The 19,362-nt window shown below is 40.8% G+C and overlaps 1 protein-coding gene across 1 annotated transcript; it reads left to right on the top strand.

The window, feature by feature from the left end:
• The first annotated feature begins 6,409 nt into the window (after positions 1–6,409).
• LOC121720897 (aquaporin-1-like) lies at positions 6,410–9,669 on the top strand. Its single transcript, XM_042107371.1, has 4 exons — positions 6,410–6,879; positions 8,222–8,383; positions 8,689–8,769; positions 8,987–9,669. Exons 1-4 carry the CDS (start codon positions 6,526–6,528, stop codon positions 9,164–9,166), a joined length of 777 nt encoding a protein of 258 aa, XP_041963305.1. The 5' UTR covers positions 6,410–6,525; the 3' UTR covers positions 9,167–9,669.
• Positions 9,670–19,362: the final 9,693 nt, after the last annotated feature.

Raw genomic sequence — 19,362 nt, 5'->3', positions numbered from 1 at the left:
TGCACATCACTGGCCCAAAGTTGAGACTAACAATTTGAGGGACTTCAGAGAGAAAGGAAGAGAGAAAGTGTGACCAGAAAGGAAATTGTGTGTGTGTGTGTGTGTGTGTGGGGGGGGGGGGGGGGGTGTTTGTATATGTGTGTGTGTGTGTGTGCACGCAAGAAAGAGAGAGAGAAAGTGAGGGAGGGAGGGAGTGAGTGTGTGTGAGAGAGGAAAGGCCTTCAGGATTTCTTATTAATTCTGCATGCCCTTCCCTCCTCTACTCTGAACCCGCCTCCCCACCATTATCAGCCCGACGGCCTATATAAATGCAGGCCTTTGGCCATGATGTTAGTTCACAGCCTCTCAGGGGTGATCAGACTCTCTCTCACACACACACGCATGTGTGTGTGTGTGTGTGTGTGTGTGTGTGTGTGGGGGGGGGGGGGGGGGTTGGTGTTTTGGTAATAATTGATATCGGTATCGGCCCTGAAAAAACCATATCGGTCGATCCCTACCCCCAAACCCCCCTCCCACATATACGACAATTAGTGGGGGGCCCTTAATACATACAAAGAAAGTTCATAATCCGCCCATGGGCGTAGGCTACCTCTGACATGTCAAAACCTATGAGAAAGCTAATGGTTAAATGAATGAATGAATGAATATACTTTGCTGCCATGCCTGCATGAACATTATATTTGGTCTCACTGAAGAGTAGTAGGCCTATAAAACACATGAGAAACATAGACACATTAATTCCATTACACATAGACAATAAAGATGCAATAGGGCCACCAATGAGATGCTTACCTCTAGCCTACTGGAAATGTTATGCTGAAATTCAGCGGAGAAGCACCTAACTCATACCTGTCAACACTCCCGTTTTTCCCGGGTTTCTCCCGTATTTCAAGGTCATCTCCCAGCATCCTCCCGTTTTGTTATTTCTCCCGGAAAACTCCCGTAATTTGCATGGCCAAACTTCATTTTAAAATCATTGATCCATTCAGGTTGCCAGATTGTGTATGAAATACACCCTACACATACACAATGACTTAGTTTCAATTTCAACCGTTTTGTCATAGGCTAAAACCTGGCAACCCAAAACACAAATAAGGAAGCGGGTGCCGACTGCGCAGCGTGAGTCTCGTCGTAAGCAAGCGGGCTAGTTGAATGGCCTACTCCAGAACTAGCTGTTGTGAAATTGTTGGGAATTTAATTGATTAACACATCACATAAACTGTTATTGAGTGTTGTTGATACACTGAACTTGTGCCCTCGGAACCAAATCTGACAGCAAGCAGCTTTGGAGTTTTGGAAGTAGGCTGCAGGCAGCTGGTGGATACATAACTGCCATGCGTACCCACACAGCAGTAGACTCCTAGGCGGATCCGCCTTCAAGACGCCAAACCCGCGTGACTGTCGCATTCGTTTTGGTGCCGCACAGAGGATCAGCTCCGCCTCCAGGCGGCCCAGTAAATTCTACTGTCAAACAGCGGATCCTGAGTGGATCCATGTCGGATCCGCGGGCGCGGACGCGCATTTACTGTAACGGTTGACCATGACTGTACACCAAGAGCCAAGAAGAGTCATACTAGTGGATATTTTCTTTGCTGGGACACGGTTGCGCTGAACCCTCTCGAGTAAGTGATATTTATTAATATATTGCGACAAAAAGCTAAACATTGGCCTTTGTGGTTTTATAATCATCATGTTTATTAATTGTAATGACGTTGTTTGATATTAGGACTAACGTTAACGTTAGTGCAACCAGAGACGTTTGTCATTTTGTGCAACAGTTTGTGCAAAGTTAACGTTATTGTTAGCTGTCATGCTCATATGAGTCTGTAGCCTATCTGATTTAAAATGGGATAGCAATTTCGGCAGAATATGTTATGGTAGTGTGATTTAAAAAACACACATTGTTATTTAACATTAGTCTGGTCTTGTCTGTTTTAATGTGTCGCTGTTGTCCATATAGTGCTACTATGCTAGCGGCATATAGCTGCTAGCTAGCATGCTGCTAGGCGCAATTGCATAAGTTATTGCTAATGTCTATTAGTGCTATACATATATTGAAATCACGTTTGCGATGCAAACCTTGATTAAGGTGATATTGGCACTGGTATTTCAGTCAATGAAGTCAGTGAAGCACTCTGCTATGATAGCTACCTACAACTTTAGCATGTTGACTCACTGATAATGGTTTAGCCCTAACCTCTAGCTAGCTGTGCATTAACGTTTGCATTTTGCCAAGTTTGGTCTCATACGTAACTTTAGTGTCTATCTGCCATCTTTGTAATGAAAGCCTCGGCATTTTAATCACGGTTTAAGTCGGTTCAGACAACTATTGACATCGGTTTGTGATTTATTATGCTAACGTAACTTAACTGTATGGAACTTGGTCCCCATCTTCTATTTTGTTTGTTCTGCAGCGTCAACTTTTATCGGCTGGATTCTAGCATCTAACGTTACGATTGCCTCTGTTGGCTTTGCTTGATCAAGTAAGATACTTTCTGGATTGTTAAAATGTAATGTGAACACATTCCCGTAGCATTCCAAAATAGACCAGAGATGCTTGTACTATATGTATATTTGGAAATTTTGGGATTGCAATAACCATAATGATATCGTTATGTAACAGCCATCGTTTCGGGGACTCTGATGACAGTGAAGAGCCAGAAAATGGTGACTTTGCATCTCTGAGGTACCTTCCAACTCGCCTGGTATATCAGTTGAACCCTCAAGCCCAAGCCAATTGCACTGGCAAAGTAAGTAATAATCTCTTAACATTGAAATAACTAAATCATAATATTAATATTAGAGATATGGTTAACATTCTTAGTGCTAAAGACATTCCCCTCTCTTTGTATCTATTCCTCCAGCTCCACCATCTCGCCGAGTGCCAGGCAGCCGAGTCACTACCCCTCAACCTGGAGAAAACTGTTAAGGTAAAGACTGATCTCTGAAATAATATTGAATACAGTGGCCCCATCTATATTAACACAGCAGTAGTCACTCCATTTCAGATCAACAGATTGCATCTGCATTACCATCTGAGATTTTCTGCATACTTTATCCATTACTTTCAAAATCTCAGCCAAATATTTTGTCAGTTAAAACATCTGCATTCATGCAATATTGCCTGAAAAGTTCATTCATTATTATCAGATTGTATTGAAACACATTGATTTCAATGTCAATCCATTCATGGAGTTGATATAGATAGTGCATACCAAAATATTGAAACATACAAATTCATGTCCAGCATGACCAGAGATTTGTTTTTGTTTGCCATTGTTTGGCCCTGTAGCTCTCAGCCTACCATGGTTAACAGATCACAACCATTTATCTCCCTTAGCACCTCACCATGGGGCAGGACCGCAACACTCTTCACCACCTCAACTCCCTGCACCTGCACCTGCATTTAACATACGGAGAGTTACTCAAGGTAGGGACTGATCTCTGAAATATTAGTGAATAGAAAGGCCCCATGTGTATTATCAGTCATGGTTAACAGATTTAATACAATTTTATACTACCATTTAATAAAAAAAAATTCCCCCTCTCGCACACCGCCCACCTCACTATGGGCCAGGAACGGCAGTCCCTCCTCAACTCCCTCCACCCCCACACCAGCCCTCAACGTGCAGCGAACAGAGGAGCTTTGTAAGTCATGTTTCTTTTTAAATTTAATCTCCTTAATACCTATCTCATATATTGTATTGTGTAAGCATACTTGGCTTTGGATGCTACATACCATACACATAAACATATCTGTCTGTTTGATTACAGGTGCTGTGAGGAAAAACATGGTGACATGGTTTCAACCGGCGGTGGATCGGGCAACAAGGAGATGTGTTCCGCCTCCATCCACACAAATGGAGTAATAGGAGAAATAAGCATTAAACAATCTTTTTATTGAACTTCTTGTCATTCACCAGTTATTCATTTTCTGATATTTTAGCTGTGCATAGCGCAGTATTTCATTGAAGTTGTAGCCTATTAGATAAAATATTTAATGTCTGCACTGACCTAGGCCTATAAAGCACTAAATTAGGTTTTGACCACAAAATGAATGTAAAGTAGCCTAGGCAATGTAGGCTACTTAACAAAAACAGAATAGCTTATAACCTGTAACTTTCCCTAAATGTCCATTTTATATTTCCATTGAGTAGTGATCACGTTTGTACAGTAAATTGATGTCTTGACTTAAACCTTTTCTGTTAGGTTTATTGACAGTATTGTTAAGTTAAAAATACGAGGCAATGCAGATTAATCGTAGGCCTATATTGCTGTAGTAGCCTAGGCTAGGCCTAGTGATAGTTTTACTTTTATCCTATAGTTGCCTAGTTTTATCCTACAGCAAGAACAGAAGGAATTTTGAAAATGAGATAAACGGGTCCAAAACGGACCCGGGCCAGATGAGCCTTTGAGTCCGTTGCGGGTCCGCGGCGGATGTATGTATCGATTTGCGGATCCCAAACGGACCCGCCGCGGAGGTAAGGTTTTAATCGCAGATGCGGAGTGGATGCAGTGCGGAGCCACGGCGGGTCCGCGATCCGCCTTCGTAGCGGATCCGTTCCTGAGAGCATCTGGACTCCGATACGGGTCCGTTTCGCGGGTCCGTTCCGGAAGCTGTCATACCTCCGCGGCGGATCCGCCGCGGAGTCCTTTTGCTGTGTGGGTAAGGTGGTAAGGTAAAAGCAACGACCGAAATGCAGTGTTGAAACACGTGTATGAAACGTATTAAATATGCAAACACAGATCCGGTATAAACACTGCCCCCCCCCCCCCCCCCCCAAAAAAAAAAAAAAAATCTCCCGTTTTTGGAAAGCTGAATGTTGACAGGTATGACCTAACTAACCTGCACTGAAACTTAAGTTATATTAATGTTATAAAGGATGGATATTTAATGTTGTTATGGATATATCTAAGCATGGCCCAAACATAAAATATTGTCATGATATCAATTATGATATCAATTATTGCAACATTTCTAGCGACGCCCTGACCTTTGTAGGCCTATTTGAAAAATCCTGGCTACGGCCTTGACCGAGAGGGCACTTTAATGGAGAATGGACTAGGCTGTAATATAAAGAGTGGCCTTAGCCTGTGTGTAATGGAATTGGTGAGTCTTGACTTGAAGTCTTCAATAATTCGTTCCCTTAAACTAAGCATTTACATGAAGCATATACGATTGAAACGCATTCCACTCAGACAGGCTAGGTGGCTACCAGGCTCATAATTCACTTTTAATTGCAAACAGAAAATGTCTAGATAGCATCATGCTTCCGATTACAAAGCAATGCAGGTTGTTTATACCAACTTAATATTATGCATATCATTGTTAATTTTGTGCTATTAATAACGACGCTAGAGTTTATTAGCCATATTGGCCTGGCAAAAAGGTTGTTACTCGTAGCAGTTGAGTGCACAGACCACAAAGCAGTTCTGGGCACCCAAATGGCCAGCAACGGCACTGTTTGTATTCATAAACCTTCTAGAAAGTGTAAAGCCATTTTATTGACCCACAAGGACGTGTGTCTTCCTTTAAAGGACGAGACCACGAAGCAGAAGGGTGCAGTGATCTCAGATGACAATAACAGATATTTTAATCGTTTCTATGACAACTTCTCCTAATTGGCAACCAATATAGCACAACAGTAACACCTTTTGGTGTCTTAAATAAACACCAGTGTTTACTCTCTCACACAGTTTATGTGCATTAGATTTAAAGAGTTAAATTAACTTTTCAGTTCATTTGATATGATTAATAAGTGTCTGGGGCTTTCTTTGATGTGTAATCCTCCCAAGGTCAGCATGGGTCAGAATGGATCTATCTCTGAGTTAGTATGAATAGCATTTTATGACTCATTGTCATTGTCTTATGACGGAATAACAGTAAATCGTTGCCAAAGAGCATAGTCAAGACAGTTATCCAAAATTGACCGGCTACTCTGAGAGAAAACAAAACATGATTTAATGATTTAAAAAATAATAATAGGGTTTCGGTCTACACCTTGTGAGCTACTTACCCTGTAATCAGTATAACTCCTACAGCTCAAACTTAACTCAAAACATATATAGTGGTTGAAAAAAACAAAAAAAATGGTGCACATCACTGGCCCAAAGTTGAGACTAACAATTTGAGGGACTTCAGAGAGAAAGGAAGAGAGAAAGTGTGACCAGAAAGGAAATTGTGTGTGTGTGTGTGTGTGTGGGGGGGGGGTGTTTGTATATGTGTGTGTGTGTGTGTGCACGCAAGAAAGAGAGAGAGAAAGTGAGGGAGGGAGGGAGTGAGTGTGTGTGAGAGAGGAAAGGCCTTCAGGATTTCTTATTAATTCTGCATGCCCTTCCCTCCTCTACTCTGAACCCGCCTCCCCACCATTATCAGCCCGACGGCCTATATAAATGCAGGCCTTTGGCCATGATGTTAGTTCACAGCCTCTCAGGGGTGATCAGACTCTCTCTCACACACACGCACAGAGCCACTACACACCAGCAGGCTCCCCCACAACCAACCACCAACCTCTTCCTGCACCCATGATGAGCGAGATCAAAAGCAAGGCATTCTGGAGGGCCGTGCTGGCCGAGTTGCTGGGCATGACCCTCTTTATCTTTCTCAGCATCACGGCCGCCATCGGCAACGACCAGCTGGATGAGGTGAAGACGTCGCTGGCCTTTGGCCTGGCCATCGCCATGCTGGCCCAGAGCCTGGGCCACATCAGCGGCGCCCACCTGAACCCGGCCGTCACGCTGGGCTTGCTGGCCAGCTGTCAGATCAGCGTGCTGCGCGCGGTCATGTATATGGCGGCACAGATGCTGGGAGCCACCGTGGCTAGCGGGATCATCTATGGAGTGCGGCCGGACACCAACAACAAGCTCGGAGTGAACAGTGTGAGTTGACAACTCTCCCCCTCTTCACGCATGCATGCCTGCACACAAACACATACACACACATACACACACACGGACTGACACACACAAGCATGCACTGACACACTCAAAGACACAGGCATACACAAAGGCAAGCAGACACACACACAAACATAGACACACACACAACCCCCCACCCAAATCTTCTCCCATTCTTTCCATTCTCCCACTGGTGACATTCACATGGAAATGGAGATTTAGAGCAGGCTTCTGTGTGTAGGATGTGTTTCTGTGAAATAACAGACTGTACTGAGTATGTGTGCTGAACTGCAGTTTATGACCTGATGTGATCCACCTTGTCTTTTAAGGATACTGCAAGTGTGTGTGTGTATGTGTATGTGTTTGTGTGTGTGTGTGTGTGTGTGCTGCAAGTCCCAAAAGCTGATAATAAGTTATCTGCTGAGTTCAGTGAAACGGCCTGCCTCACTGATTAAGGACCCCTTGCCCCTTGAGTCAAAGGAGGGAAAAAAACACTCCAACATGGGTTACGCGTGTCTCTGAAAATATATCTTCATGGAGAGAACGGGGAGTCCCTTGTTAAGTGAATTCTGCTGATCCAGTTAGATTATTTTCTATGCACTTGCTGGTAGGTAAAGCAGCATGTGAGACTATTTAAACCAATTCCTGCTGACGTATTTGCCGGTTTTCTTTGTCAGTGTTTTTCTCTGTGACCATCAGAACATTATCCCGTGGTATTCATTGTGACCTGTCATTTTGTAAAATATTCTGAAGTAGGCAAGGCAAGGCAAGGAAGTTTATTGTCACATGCATATAGTTACTGGAAGTAAGAAATGCAGTGAAATTATGTCTGGTGTCAGCCTATTTGTGCATTAATGGGGGGGGGGGGGGGGGGGGGGGGTAAAAAGTGCAGTAGAAGAAGGGTTTAGTAGATTAAGTGGCAAGGGCTGCATAAAAAAGGTGGGGGAGGATTGGGATTGGGTGGGGGGCACCAACAAGGAGCAAGTAACTTGTGAATTCAATGTGTCTTTATTTTAGCTTAGAATACAACTCCGGCCATTCATCTCTATTTGCCCCCTATTCTAAAAAAAACTTTTTTTCAGTCTGTCTCATCTGAAAGGTAGAGCCATGACAAAAAATTCTGTGTTGAAAAACAGAGCCTCAATGAATATGCATATCAGACACCCTTAATGTCTGCATATTTGTGTCCTTTGTCCGAGGCAGGGTCGTGCCAGTCCTTCTCTGATGAGAAAAATCACAATTATGAAAAGCCATTCATCCATCTGATGTACTTTGACAGACTGTTTATTGTCTAATGTTTTCTCTCTCTCTCTCTCTCATGCAGCTTTCTGGTGTGACCCCAAGTCAAGGTATTGGCATCGAGCTACTGGCCACCTTCCAGCTCGTCCTGTGTGTCATAGCAACCACAGATAAAAGACGGCGGGATGTGACAGGTTCCGCCCCCCTGGCCATTGGTCTCTCTGTTGCTCTGGGCCACTTGACAGCCGTGAGTAATTAATAGTAGAGCCAAAAACACTTCCCTACTCATGTGTATGTGGACGAGAGGACGGCAGTGTTTCCTCCAAAAGTGCTATTGTTGTTGCTGTGTGAATAGCAGCCATTTTGGAGGTGGTGTTTTATGTATCGCTCAGAGCCTCACATGCAAAGTGTATTCTATATCCTTAAAGATGAATGCTGATGACTTAACTCTGTGGCTATAGTGAAGTTTAAGAAAGATTGCAAGCATGTGGTGTCTGTATTGTGGCCCTGAGACACTTAATGACCAGTCCCTCTCTTCTTCACGCCTTGCAGATAAGTTTCACTGGGTGTGGCATCAATCCTGCTCGGTCCTTTGGTCCTGCCGTCGTTACGAGCAATTTCGCAAATCACTGGGTAAGTCAAAAACTCACACCTCATGCGTCAGAGTGACAGGAACACTGCCACATATTGTCTGAGGTGACAGAACACAAAGTGCATGGCCTTGATATAATGGCTTGTTCATGATTAACTCATGATTAACTACAGTAAAACCATGGAGGGTTGCTGAGGACCAGCCAAGTTCTACATTCAGCATCCGTGACTACAGCGATGCTCATCCGTTTGTTGACAGGTGTACTGGGTCGGGCCCATGTGTGGAGGCGTGGCTGCTGCTCTCGTGTATGACTTCCTGCTATATCCAAAAACGGACGATTTCCCCGACCGCATGAAGGTGCTCATGAGCGGACCGGCTAAAGACTACGATGTCAACGGGGCAGAGGACCCCACAGGAGTTGAGCTGACGTCAAAGTGAAAGCTTGCCAACCCCTACATTTTGTGTACAGTCTCTTAAATTGTCTATCCATACATGTGAAGATTATTTTTTATGTCTGGAAAATAACTTTTCTACTTTGATTACAACTCATGGGAAGTCTCATCTGAAAGTGTCTTTAGTCCAGGAGAAAATATTCACAAACATTTGAATTCACGCTTGTCTGTTCAGAAATTGTTAATAGCCTTTCAAACAAGGCATGTTTGTTACAGATAATGTAAGATAATGTTTTACTGTTTCAAACAACAGGCTTCACTGTCAGTATTCTAGATGTAGAATCACATATTTTTGTAAACTATTTTTTATGTAAATGCTTATTGTATCCTTTTATATATGTACTCTGTGTGCACTTGGATTCCTTGTCTCCACTTTTGTAAGTAAATGAGAATACATATGTTGGCTATGTAACAGCTATTTCTTTTCCACTTGTTATTGAAAACTTGTTTCCCATTGTTCTTGAAAATAAAAATGCTATAGAAACTGTCTGACTGGATATATATTTGTTTTGACATTTAGATGCATTTCTGGGTAATTTAGGCTACTTGGCCAGACATTTTTTTGCCTGCAATAAGACTATTTGATTATGATTGGGGAGTTAAACCTTTAGACAAGTAAACATACCATCACAACCAGCAACATCAGTTTGTACTTGCTAATGAAACACGTTTTGAGAAAGGTTTTAGTTAATTTCTTGTGCAAATGAACATGATTAAAATGTCAACACACTGTTTGGATGTTCTCTGATGGTGTTTGGAAATGTATCAGAGTCCTCCACCTTCTGAAAAGATGTTCCCAACATTCTCGCGCCTTTTATCAGTAGCCAGTGAAAACAACATGTCTGGTATTTTTGTCTGATACCTCAGCGTATTTTAAATGCATTAATCCTGGGGCAGAGTGACCCTTCGCACAGCAGTTTGAAGCAGTTCAATGCCTCCCATTTCCCATACGCTCCCTTTGCTTAAAGCCATGGGGGATTTAGCTTTTGTTGTATTGTTTAAGTCATAAATTGAGCCTTGAAATAAATTGCCAAAGGTATGGAATGGCTTCCATTTTATGGCTGCTTAAGAGCAGAAGCATCATGTCATTTTCCTTGTCTTGTTCAAGAACCTTGTGCTCAAACTTTGTCATTTTGTAAAATGTCATAACATCTCTCATACTACTATGACCTAGCTGAGGAAGAGCAGGCGATCTTTGTCATCTTGATATTTCAGATCCATTTTCTATCTTCCTGACTCTAAACCAATGGGGTAAACTATTTTACAAAAATATATAGCCTATGCATTATATACCACATACAATTGCAATACAAGACAGCTACATTTGCACTCCTGCAAAGCAAGCCAGAACAAACACACTTTACACACACTGCCAGGGGAGGCAGTGAAAAAAAGAGGAGCTTGAGAATCTGATTTGTGCTAAATTGAATGCCGAATGGTTACTCATCTGTGGATCTGTTCAGGGTAGCTGCAATGTACTGCAAGACACGACAAATGTGAATGCAGATTTGCACACAGTTAACTACCTTATCACACATTGCTAGTGGAGAGATGATACTTATGTTGGAAGGTTTTCAACCAAAACAGTGATAACTTTATCTCCTGTCAGTTTGGCTACTGCCATCTGGTGGTCTGTATGCATGGATTCATACCTCTAAAGCTTTTTTTCTTAATCCTGTAGATGAGTGTTAGTCTTAGTATAATTGTGGTTAAGTGTTTACAATGTAGAGTTAGAAAAACAAATTATGTTTCAAACCTCCTCCTCATGGTCCTGTATAAGCACACAATTTAACACCAGAGTGAACGTTGCTGTACTCCTACAACACAAACAGCAGAGAACCATCTCTGCATCATTTAATGAGCTGCCTTCGGAATGAATGAATTTAGGATTGTAATGAATTTAGTATTCCAACTGTCCACAGAACCACCACTGAACAGCCCTGTTAAACCTCATACATAACAGTAGCTTTAATCTAAATCTTTCAACATATTTTATAGGGACTACTATGACCTGCACTAAAGTTTGGTCACAGGCAATATAATATCTGCCACAGCAGCATACACCCTTTATTTTTAGACACATACCAGGAAACTGTTGTCAATGGGTGAAGTAGATTGTGTGTCTTCAAGGCAGTAGTCATGATGTCAACATTGGGGGGGACCAAATCTGTGGTGCAAACAGAATTTCAATACATTTCCTACCATGCAAATGCAATGCAATGCAATATTATTAAAAATCACAAACAAGTTGTTAGTTAAGTCAGTCAATTAGGGTATTCCAAACTTTTGACGGACATAGGCATGGCATGGATGGATTATGAACCCCTGGGCACAGATGCCCCCCCCCCCTCCCGATAGAGGGGTCCTGAGGCATTCTCCCATGGAAGATGACTTCTGGGGAGTTTTGTGAAAAGAGAAGGATGGAGAAGAACCAACTTCACACAGAGGCTTGGGCTTCAGGGCCCCCTGAGCTCTTGGGCCCAGTAAGCCCATTTAGTAATCCAGTAATCCATCCCTGGACCTGTGGTATGACTCCATTTGTCTTCAAAATGTATACTTTAAAAGATATTACTCTATATTACACAGAATGTGGTTCTTTGACTTATTACTTACACCTGAAGATTTTTTTAACTAAGGCTTAGACTCATAGGTTTGGACCTATAGCCTAATAAGATTGTGTCTTTTAATTTAGATTTTATTATGCTGGTGGCTAATCACACAATTTCAACATATGCAAGATGCAACAACCATTTCTAAGAGGCCTATAAACGGCAATTTCTGGCATTACTACTAGCATATGAACGCATTAGCCTATTTATGTTGAACGACATGTGAAAGAAATGAATGACACAGGCTTGCACGAATTCATCATTTAAAATAAAACGTTTCACTTTCGCTATCATTCAAATTCAAATTCATTTATTAGAGGATAACCCCTTGAGACATCTCATTTTCGAGGGGGTCCTCAGAGTAACACAAAACACACTCACACACACAAAGCTCTTCCTCACAACCAACCACCCCAGCCTGTCCCACCACTGTCCAAAGCATATTCACATGATCAATATGGTAAGATATTACAGGAGAGAACCATATTTAGAAAAGCCACCAAAACAAACAAATATATAACTTACATATACTTACATATACAAAAATACATACACACACACACATATGCATGCAAACATGCATCCATGCATACATACATACTGTACATACATACATATACATACATACATACACACGTACATACATATACATACATACTGTACATACACATGTACACATAAAGGCACATATCCACTAGTGCACACATACATACATAATATTCTAATAAGGGCATTAATGAGAGAAGGTGCATTAATGAAAAAAAGTGCAAGTCATACACCAGGGAAACATTTACATTGGTCACCGGATTGCAAGTAAGATAAGAGGGATGCTTTAAAAAGTGGAAAGGAAGAGATAGACCTTAAGGAACAAGGCAAACTGTTCCAGTCAGAGGGGGCTTTGAATTTGAAAGCACATCTTCCGATTTCTTTACAAATATTTGGGACAGAAAAAAAGAGATAATCAAGGTGTCTAAGGCCATAAGTTGACCTATATATGACTAAGTGTTGCTTCAAATAAAAAGGATAATTAAAAAAGATACATTTATAAACAAACTGAAACCAGTGTAGCTGTCGTCTGGCCTTGGGGATAAGAGGTTCAATTGCTGATACATATGACAATGATGGGTTAGGAACGGACATCTCAACACAAATCGGCAGAGACTGTTATAGACAACATTTAGGGATTTAAAGTGTGATTCTGTTGTACTCATATAAACAATGTCAGCATAATCAATAATAGGAAATAAAAGCTGAGTTACAATTCTTAATCTAATCTGTTATGTGAAGCAATTTATTGAACGGTATAACGATCTTAAGTTATAGTTTACTTTTTTCACTATAGAGTCAATATGAGGCCTGAAGGAAAGACTGGAGTCGATCCAGAGGCCCAAATATTTAAATTCCCCAACATTCTCCATAAAAGTACCATCTGAGAATTTAATTGTTATACTATTACCTTGGATATGTCGGGCAGAACTAGTGGCAAATAACATGCTGTATGACTTTGTTTTATTCAGAATGAGTCCATTATCTGAGAACCACTTTTGAATAGTATTAAAAATCAAGTTGCAGTGAGGATTGAATCAAATTAATTTCATGTTTTGATGAATAAATAACTGTATCATCAGCATACAGGAGAGTTTGACTGTCCAAACACATTTGTGGGAGGTCATTAATGAAAATAGAAAACAAAAGAGGGCCTAAACAAGAACCTTGTGGAACACCCTTTTCCATTATCGTGAACTGGGACAGAGCACCATTGAAAAGTACACACTGACGTCTGTAGTGAAGATATGAATTAAACCATAAAATGGCCTGTTCAGAAAGACCAATGTTATGTAATTTATCAAGGAGAATATAGTGATCAACTAGATCAAACGCTTTGGTAAGATCTATAAATATTGCTCCAGTGGACATATTATTGTCCAAAGACGATGTAACATCATTAACAAATTTAGTGAGAGCATGCAGTAGTGGTGGAATAATTGGGCCTAAATCCTGATTGGTTTGGAGAAAGAATAGAAAACTCGTTAATATATTTAAACAGTCTCTTGAATATAATTTTTTCAAATACTTTTATTACATTACTAATAATTGAGATTGGTCTGTAATTATTAGGATCAAGTGGATCACCACTTTTGTACAAAGGTGTTACTCTAGCACACTTCCACATGACTGGAACTTTGCAAGTAGATATGGATAAATTAAATAGATCACATAATGGGTATGCTAGAACATGAGAAGCAATCTTGATAAGCTTCATCTCCAGACCATCTATACCAGCACCACTTCCAGCTTTAATTTCAGAGATTGCCTGCTGTACCTCAATGGAAAGTATTGTGGTAAATGAGAAAGAACTGTTTGCTACATTACTATTTACGTGGTTGAAGTAACAGAAATCAGGTGGGCGTATTTTTTTCCAGAAATGTTTTGGATTTGTAAAATCATTTGACAGTGATTTTTTATAATAGTCAGATTTGGCCTTTCTTGTTTTAACAGTACACTCATTTCTTAATCGCTTATTGGGGGCCAAGCAGCGAAGCTGTGTGTGTGTGTCATTGTGTTTCTACCCTCAAGAAATTGGTGACCTTTGACCTCTAGGGGGCGCTGAAATTCACAAACATGCCTTTTGGCCTGTAGCTGCTGTGCTTAGAATTAAATTGTACTAGTGGTGTCTGGTAATACTGTGAAAGGTCCTTAGGTCAACTGAGGGCAACTTGTCACATCAATATAATTTATTCAGCCGCCATATTTGATTTGATCAAAAACACCAACAATTTCGCACAGGTCACAAATTTCATCTGATCTTCACCAAAATTGGCACAGACCATCTTCAGACCATGCCTTGTCACTTCATTTATTTCTGTAACAATTGATAGAAGCGTTCGCCCGTCACATCCAATCGAAATTTGTGGCGAAGCCGCCAAACAGGAAGTGAGCTCATATCTCAGCAATCGTTGCATGTATCAAAACCAAACTTGGTACATGGACTCATGACCCCATCAGGTGAATGCCGAAGAACTTTTGTGACCTTTGACCTCTAGGGTCACTGCAATTAGCAAAAATGCATTTTGCCTTGTAACTTTTGACGTGCTAGACGTGAAACTTGCTTTGACAGCTTATGGCCATACGTCTGATTGCAGCATTGAGCTAACAGCATTTCGTTGCCATGGTTACTCCGGCCTATCTGCTTGGCCCCCTCATTGCTGCTTGCAGCTATATTATTCAATCCAATCTGCCTGATCTTTTGTTAAGTGGTGTCTTTTCCAGGCTTTGTCCCTTTGCTTAAAGAGATGTATTAAGTCACCAGCAATCCATGGTAAATGCCTACCCTTCATTTTGACTGATGCCCATGGTGCATGTTTATCTATAACCTTTAGTACCTCAGTATAAAAGAAATTCCAGGCATCATCAACATAAGGAATTAATTCCAACCTGTTCCAGTTAATACATAACAAATCTTGAATAAATGCATCATTATTCATATATTTGAATTGTCTTACCTTGATTATTTTAGGTGGCAGATGAGGTAGCTTTATTTTCCAAACACAGAAGATAACTGAGTGGTTACTGAAGCAATCAGATAGAACACCTGAATCAGCAATTCTGTTGGGGTGCGTGACCAGGATCCAATCTAAGAGAGACCTAGAGTTCCCCACCACTCTAGTGGGCTCCCGTATTAAATGAGTAAGATTTAGGCTTTCAAACTGATTCCTCTCTTTCAAAGAGGACCTATCAAGCCAATTTCGGTTGAAATCTCCCAATACTATAATTTCATCAGAACAATTTAAAGAATTAATAGTACTAAGAATATTATTTGTTGATTCGGATGGAGAGTTAGGGGGTCTATAAATGTTTCCTAACATCAACCGTTTGTTTTGATGAAAACATATTCTAACAAAAATGCATGGGGCTTTCTCTTGAAATAATAAGCTCAGAAGATAGACTTGAGGATACATAAGTAGCAACTCCTCCACCATGACTGCCTCTATCTGCTCTATATAAATTATAGCCATCAAGACTTATATCATCATTGTGAGAATAGGCTACAATATGGAAAATGTTTCAAAGTTCCCTTTGAGTCTGATCGGCTCCAAAAATGTATGGGATTTCCTTAGCCTGTGCTACACCTTTCCAACAAGTTTTGTGAAAATTGTACCGGTAGCTTTTGCGATATTGTTGACAGCCCTACCTCACCGCAGTAGGGTGCAGTAAATGGAAGCTTTTGATAGCGCACGCCACTAACGAAAAACAGAAAACCACCAGGACAAACCACTCAGGGGTCTAGGCTACTCTGGAACCATCACTAGGTCACTAATTTGTGCGTTATTTTCGTTTGATTACATTTCAGATGGCGGTGCGTGTTGGTTTCCTGTAGGCCTATGTAACCTGCGTTGTGTTGAACCTGCGCGATTCAGCTGTGCACACGCCCGGACTCGAACCCGCGAACAGCAGCACCTCGGATCGGGAGGCGAGCGTGCTAACAATTGAGCCAATAGCCCAGGCTACTGGCTCGCATGCCAGAAGCACTCTTGAGGCGTCGGGGAGTGAGGTTTACCAACGTTCCACAAGCACAGCTAAGCTAGCTGGCATCCGTTACACTTATAGCGCTTTTTTCTTTCTTTATTTTGCTATGTCCGTATATTGGGGGGGGGGGGGGGGAACACGTCCCCCTCAATGTCTATGGTGACTACGGCCCTGTGTGTCTTTATGGCCAGTGGCAAGCCTCAAAGTTTTCAGGGTGCAAATACCAACGATGAAATATTACAATATAATCGTGTCAAAATCAAAACATGTTATGCCTCCCTTTATAAAATGTATTTATATTTCTTAGTGAAATCCTATGTAAAGTCTTGATAAAGTCTAATATGCTTGTGTAAATTTTCAAGAATAGCATGCTCATTGTCTGGTCTCAGTAGCCTCTCCCTACCCATTCATAGAAGTTCACACCTATAACATCTAACATCTACCCTCCCCCCGATACATTGCATATATGATTATTGTTATTGCTATAGATTAAGTCCAATCTAGCTGACAAGGTGGAGGACAGGTTGTTTATTGTTTGAATTAATGTTGATGTCCCTGAGGGCCCGTGTTCCTTTTCCTTCTGCGTGCTCTAATCAAGGACCAGCATCTGTGTGTTACCTGATTGCTGAGAGCTGTTGCAACTGTAAATATTGCATTGCACTTCCTGCAAAAGCACATGCTACCGACAGACTCCAATGGTGAGCAACTTCGTATTTTTGAAGCGCCAAATTTCGTGCCACGGTGCATTGTTATGGTCCTAGATCAGGGCTCTCAAGTTTTGAAGCTTGCAAGGAGTGAGACTTTGTTTCTCAGGGGGGAGGGGGCGTGGCATTGGCACAGTGCCACACCCCCTCCCCCCTGATCGAAGTACATGAAAATCCTACGTCTGCTTGAACTACTCGTGGCACCACACCCCCTCCCCCCGATCAACAGACCCACCCTCCCCATAACCCATCGACCCAGCTTCATGAGAGAGCACAAATTCCATTATTTCAAACACACTGTTTTATTTATTCTAGAACCCTATAGTAAATAATAATAATAACATAAATTATAATAATAATTTCACCCAAATGGGCCCTTTGAACAGCAGTGGCTCATTCTGCTCTAAACAAACAGAAAACAACCAAATGAGAAAAAGCACATTTAGCCCCAAAATGGTCTTTTGAACAGTGGTGGTTCTGTCCGTGTGTGTGTGTGTGTTTATGAGTGATGTTGTGTGTTGTGTTTGTGGCAGATTTTGATGCCTTGATGACTGATACTGGGGGCTCCCATTTAAAGCACTGTGGTTCAATGTCAGCCATTTTCACAGTCATGAGGCCATCCTTAAAAATATTCTTGTTTGCAGTAACAGCCAAAAAAAAAAAAAATGGGTCGGTAGGTAGGTCAATAGGCTATATTTTTTTTTAATATTCAAAGTAAAAAAAAAAAGTACAATTTTGGTCATGGTGATTACGTAGGTATGAATTTAAACAAATGTGCATATTGTGACGTAACTGACTGGGTCCTCAACCCGTGCCTTCAGGCGCATCACTGCAAACCTCAATCTGATGCAGGTTATGTAGACCAGCCTTTCTCAAACTTCTTTGACCTGAGGCCCAGTTATGGCAGACTTTGGGGTCATAGGGCTCATCTACACGTACCCAACCCCACTCCCTCCAAATCAAATTGTCATTATCATTATCACAATCATTATTATGCCTATATCGTTATATATGCACTTTCACTTTTTGTTTTGTTTTGTGACATGCACATCAGAGGACTGCTTTACTAATGTAAGATATAATTAGTTTCATTGCTTTTGCATGGTTGCATGATGCTTGCATAAGAAGAAATACTTCTCAAAACAGCAACAATTAGGGTAGAGTGGGGGAAAACGCCCCTTGGGGTAAAACGCCCCCCCTCCTATATTTCACAAACTAATCACTAGATTAAGTAAAATGTTGTTTTTATTTCTATGCACTATGTTGACAATGGTGATGTACAAGTACCCACCATAAAATGGATGCATGCTCTGTACTTCAAGAAAACAAAAGAAAAATTGATTTTTAGGCAAGTGTTTTTCAGCAGTCACTAAAACAGAGTTGGCTATTGTCAATATATTGATCAAATATAGTAGCTTGTAATCAATTTATTGATTACAGTGCATGAAAATGCACTGTACTGTTCTTCCTAGGCTTCTTCTTCTTATTACAGTACTGTACTGTTCTTCCTAGGCAACTTCTTCTTATTACAGTGCATGAAAATGCACTGTACTGTTCTTCCTAGGCAACAACAACAACTTCTTATTATTACAGTGCATGAAAATGCACTGTACTGTTCTTCCTAGGCAACTTATTATTATTATTCCGCTTACCACTTTTTCCATACGCAATTTCTCTTGAACAGTTAAACTTAGAAACATCATTCAAACTTTGTTACGTAGGTCTTCAAACGGACCAAGCTGCTATGTCTTTTCAACTTTGAAACTTTTATACTTTTTAAACTATTAAAGAAAACCTTTTTAAAAATCCCGATAGACTTAACATTGCCGATTATGACATCATAATACGGCCATTAAGCAATTAGAATCCTATGGCAGGTGTTCAGGCCACCTGCAGCCTCAGGCTTTAAGCATACAATCTGGGTCAATTAAGACTACACATCCTGTTCAACTGCTTCCTCTGCCAAAAACTGTTTCAAAATAAAAGCCCTCACTACAATAATCCACTGTTAAACAATGTAACCCATTAAACTACTGAACTTTTTACATTCAACTTTTAAACAGTCTACTTTTAAACGATCATTAAACTATCTATCTATTAAACTAGCTGTCTATCAACAACTTTTAAACTATCTACATTCAACTTTTAAACTTTTAAACTATATACATTCAACTTTTCAACAGTCTACTTTTAAACTATTATTAAACTATCTATTAAACTAGCTGTCTATCAAAAACTTTTAACTTGTCATCAACTATGTCAACACTTGTCATCAACTATGACTCCTACCCACTGTAGCTAGTTAGCATGGTTAACATAGTTTTAGCATGTTAGCATTGTTA

The sequence above is a fragment of the Alosa sapidissima genome, chromosome 1, assembly GCF_018492685.1.
Source record: "Alosa sapidissima isolate fAloSap1 chromosome 1, fAloSap1.pri, whole genome shotgun sequence".
Taxonomy (NCBI): Eukaryota; Metazoa; Chordata; class Actinopteri; order Clupeiformes; family Clupeidae; genus Alosa; species Alosa sapidissima.
The sequence above is the reverse complement of the archived record's forward strand: the minus strand, read 5'-3'. Positions and strand labels throughout refer to the sequence as shown.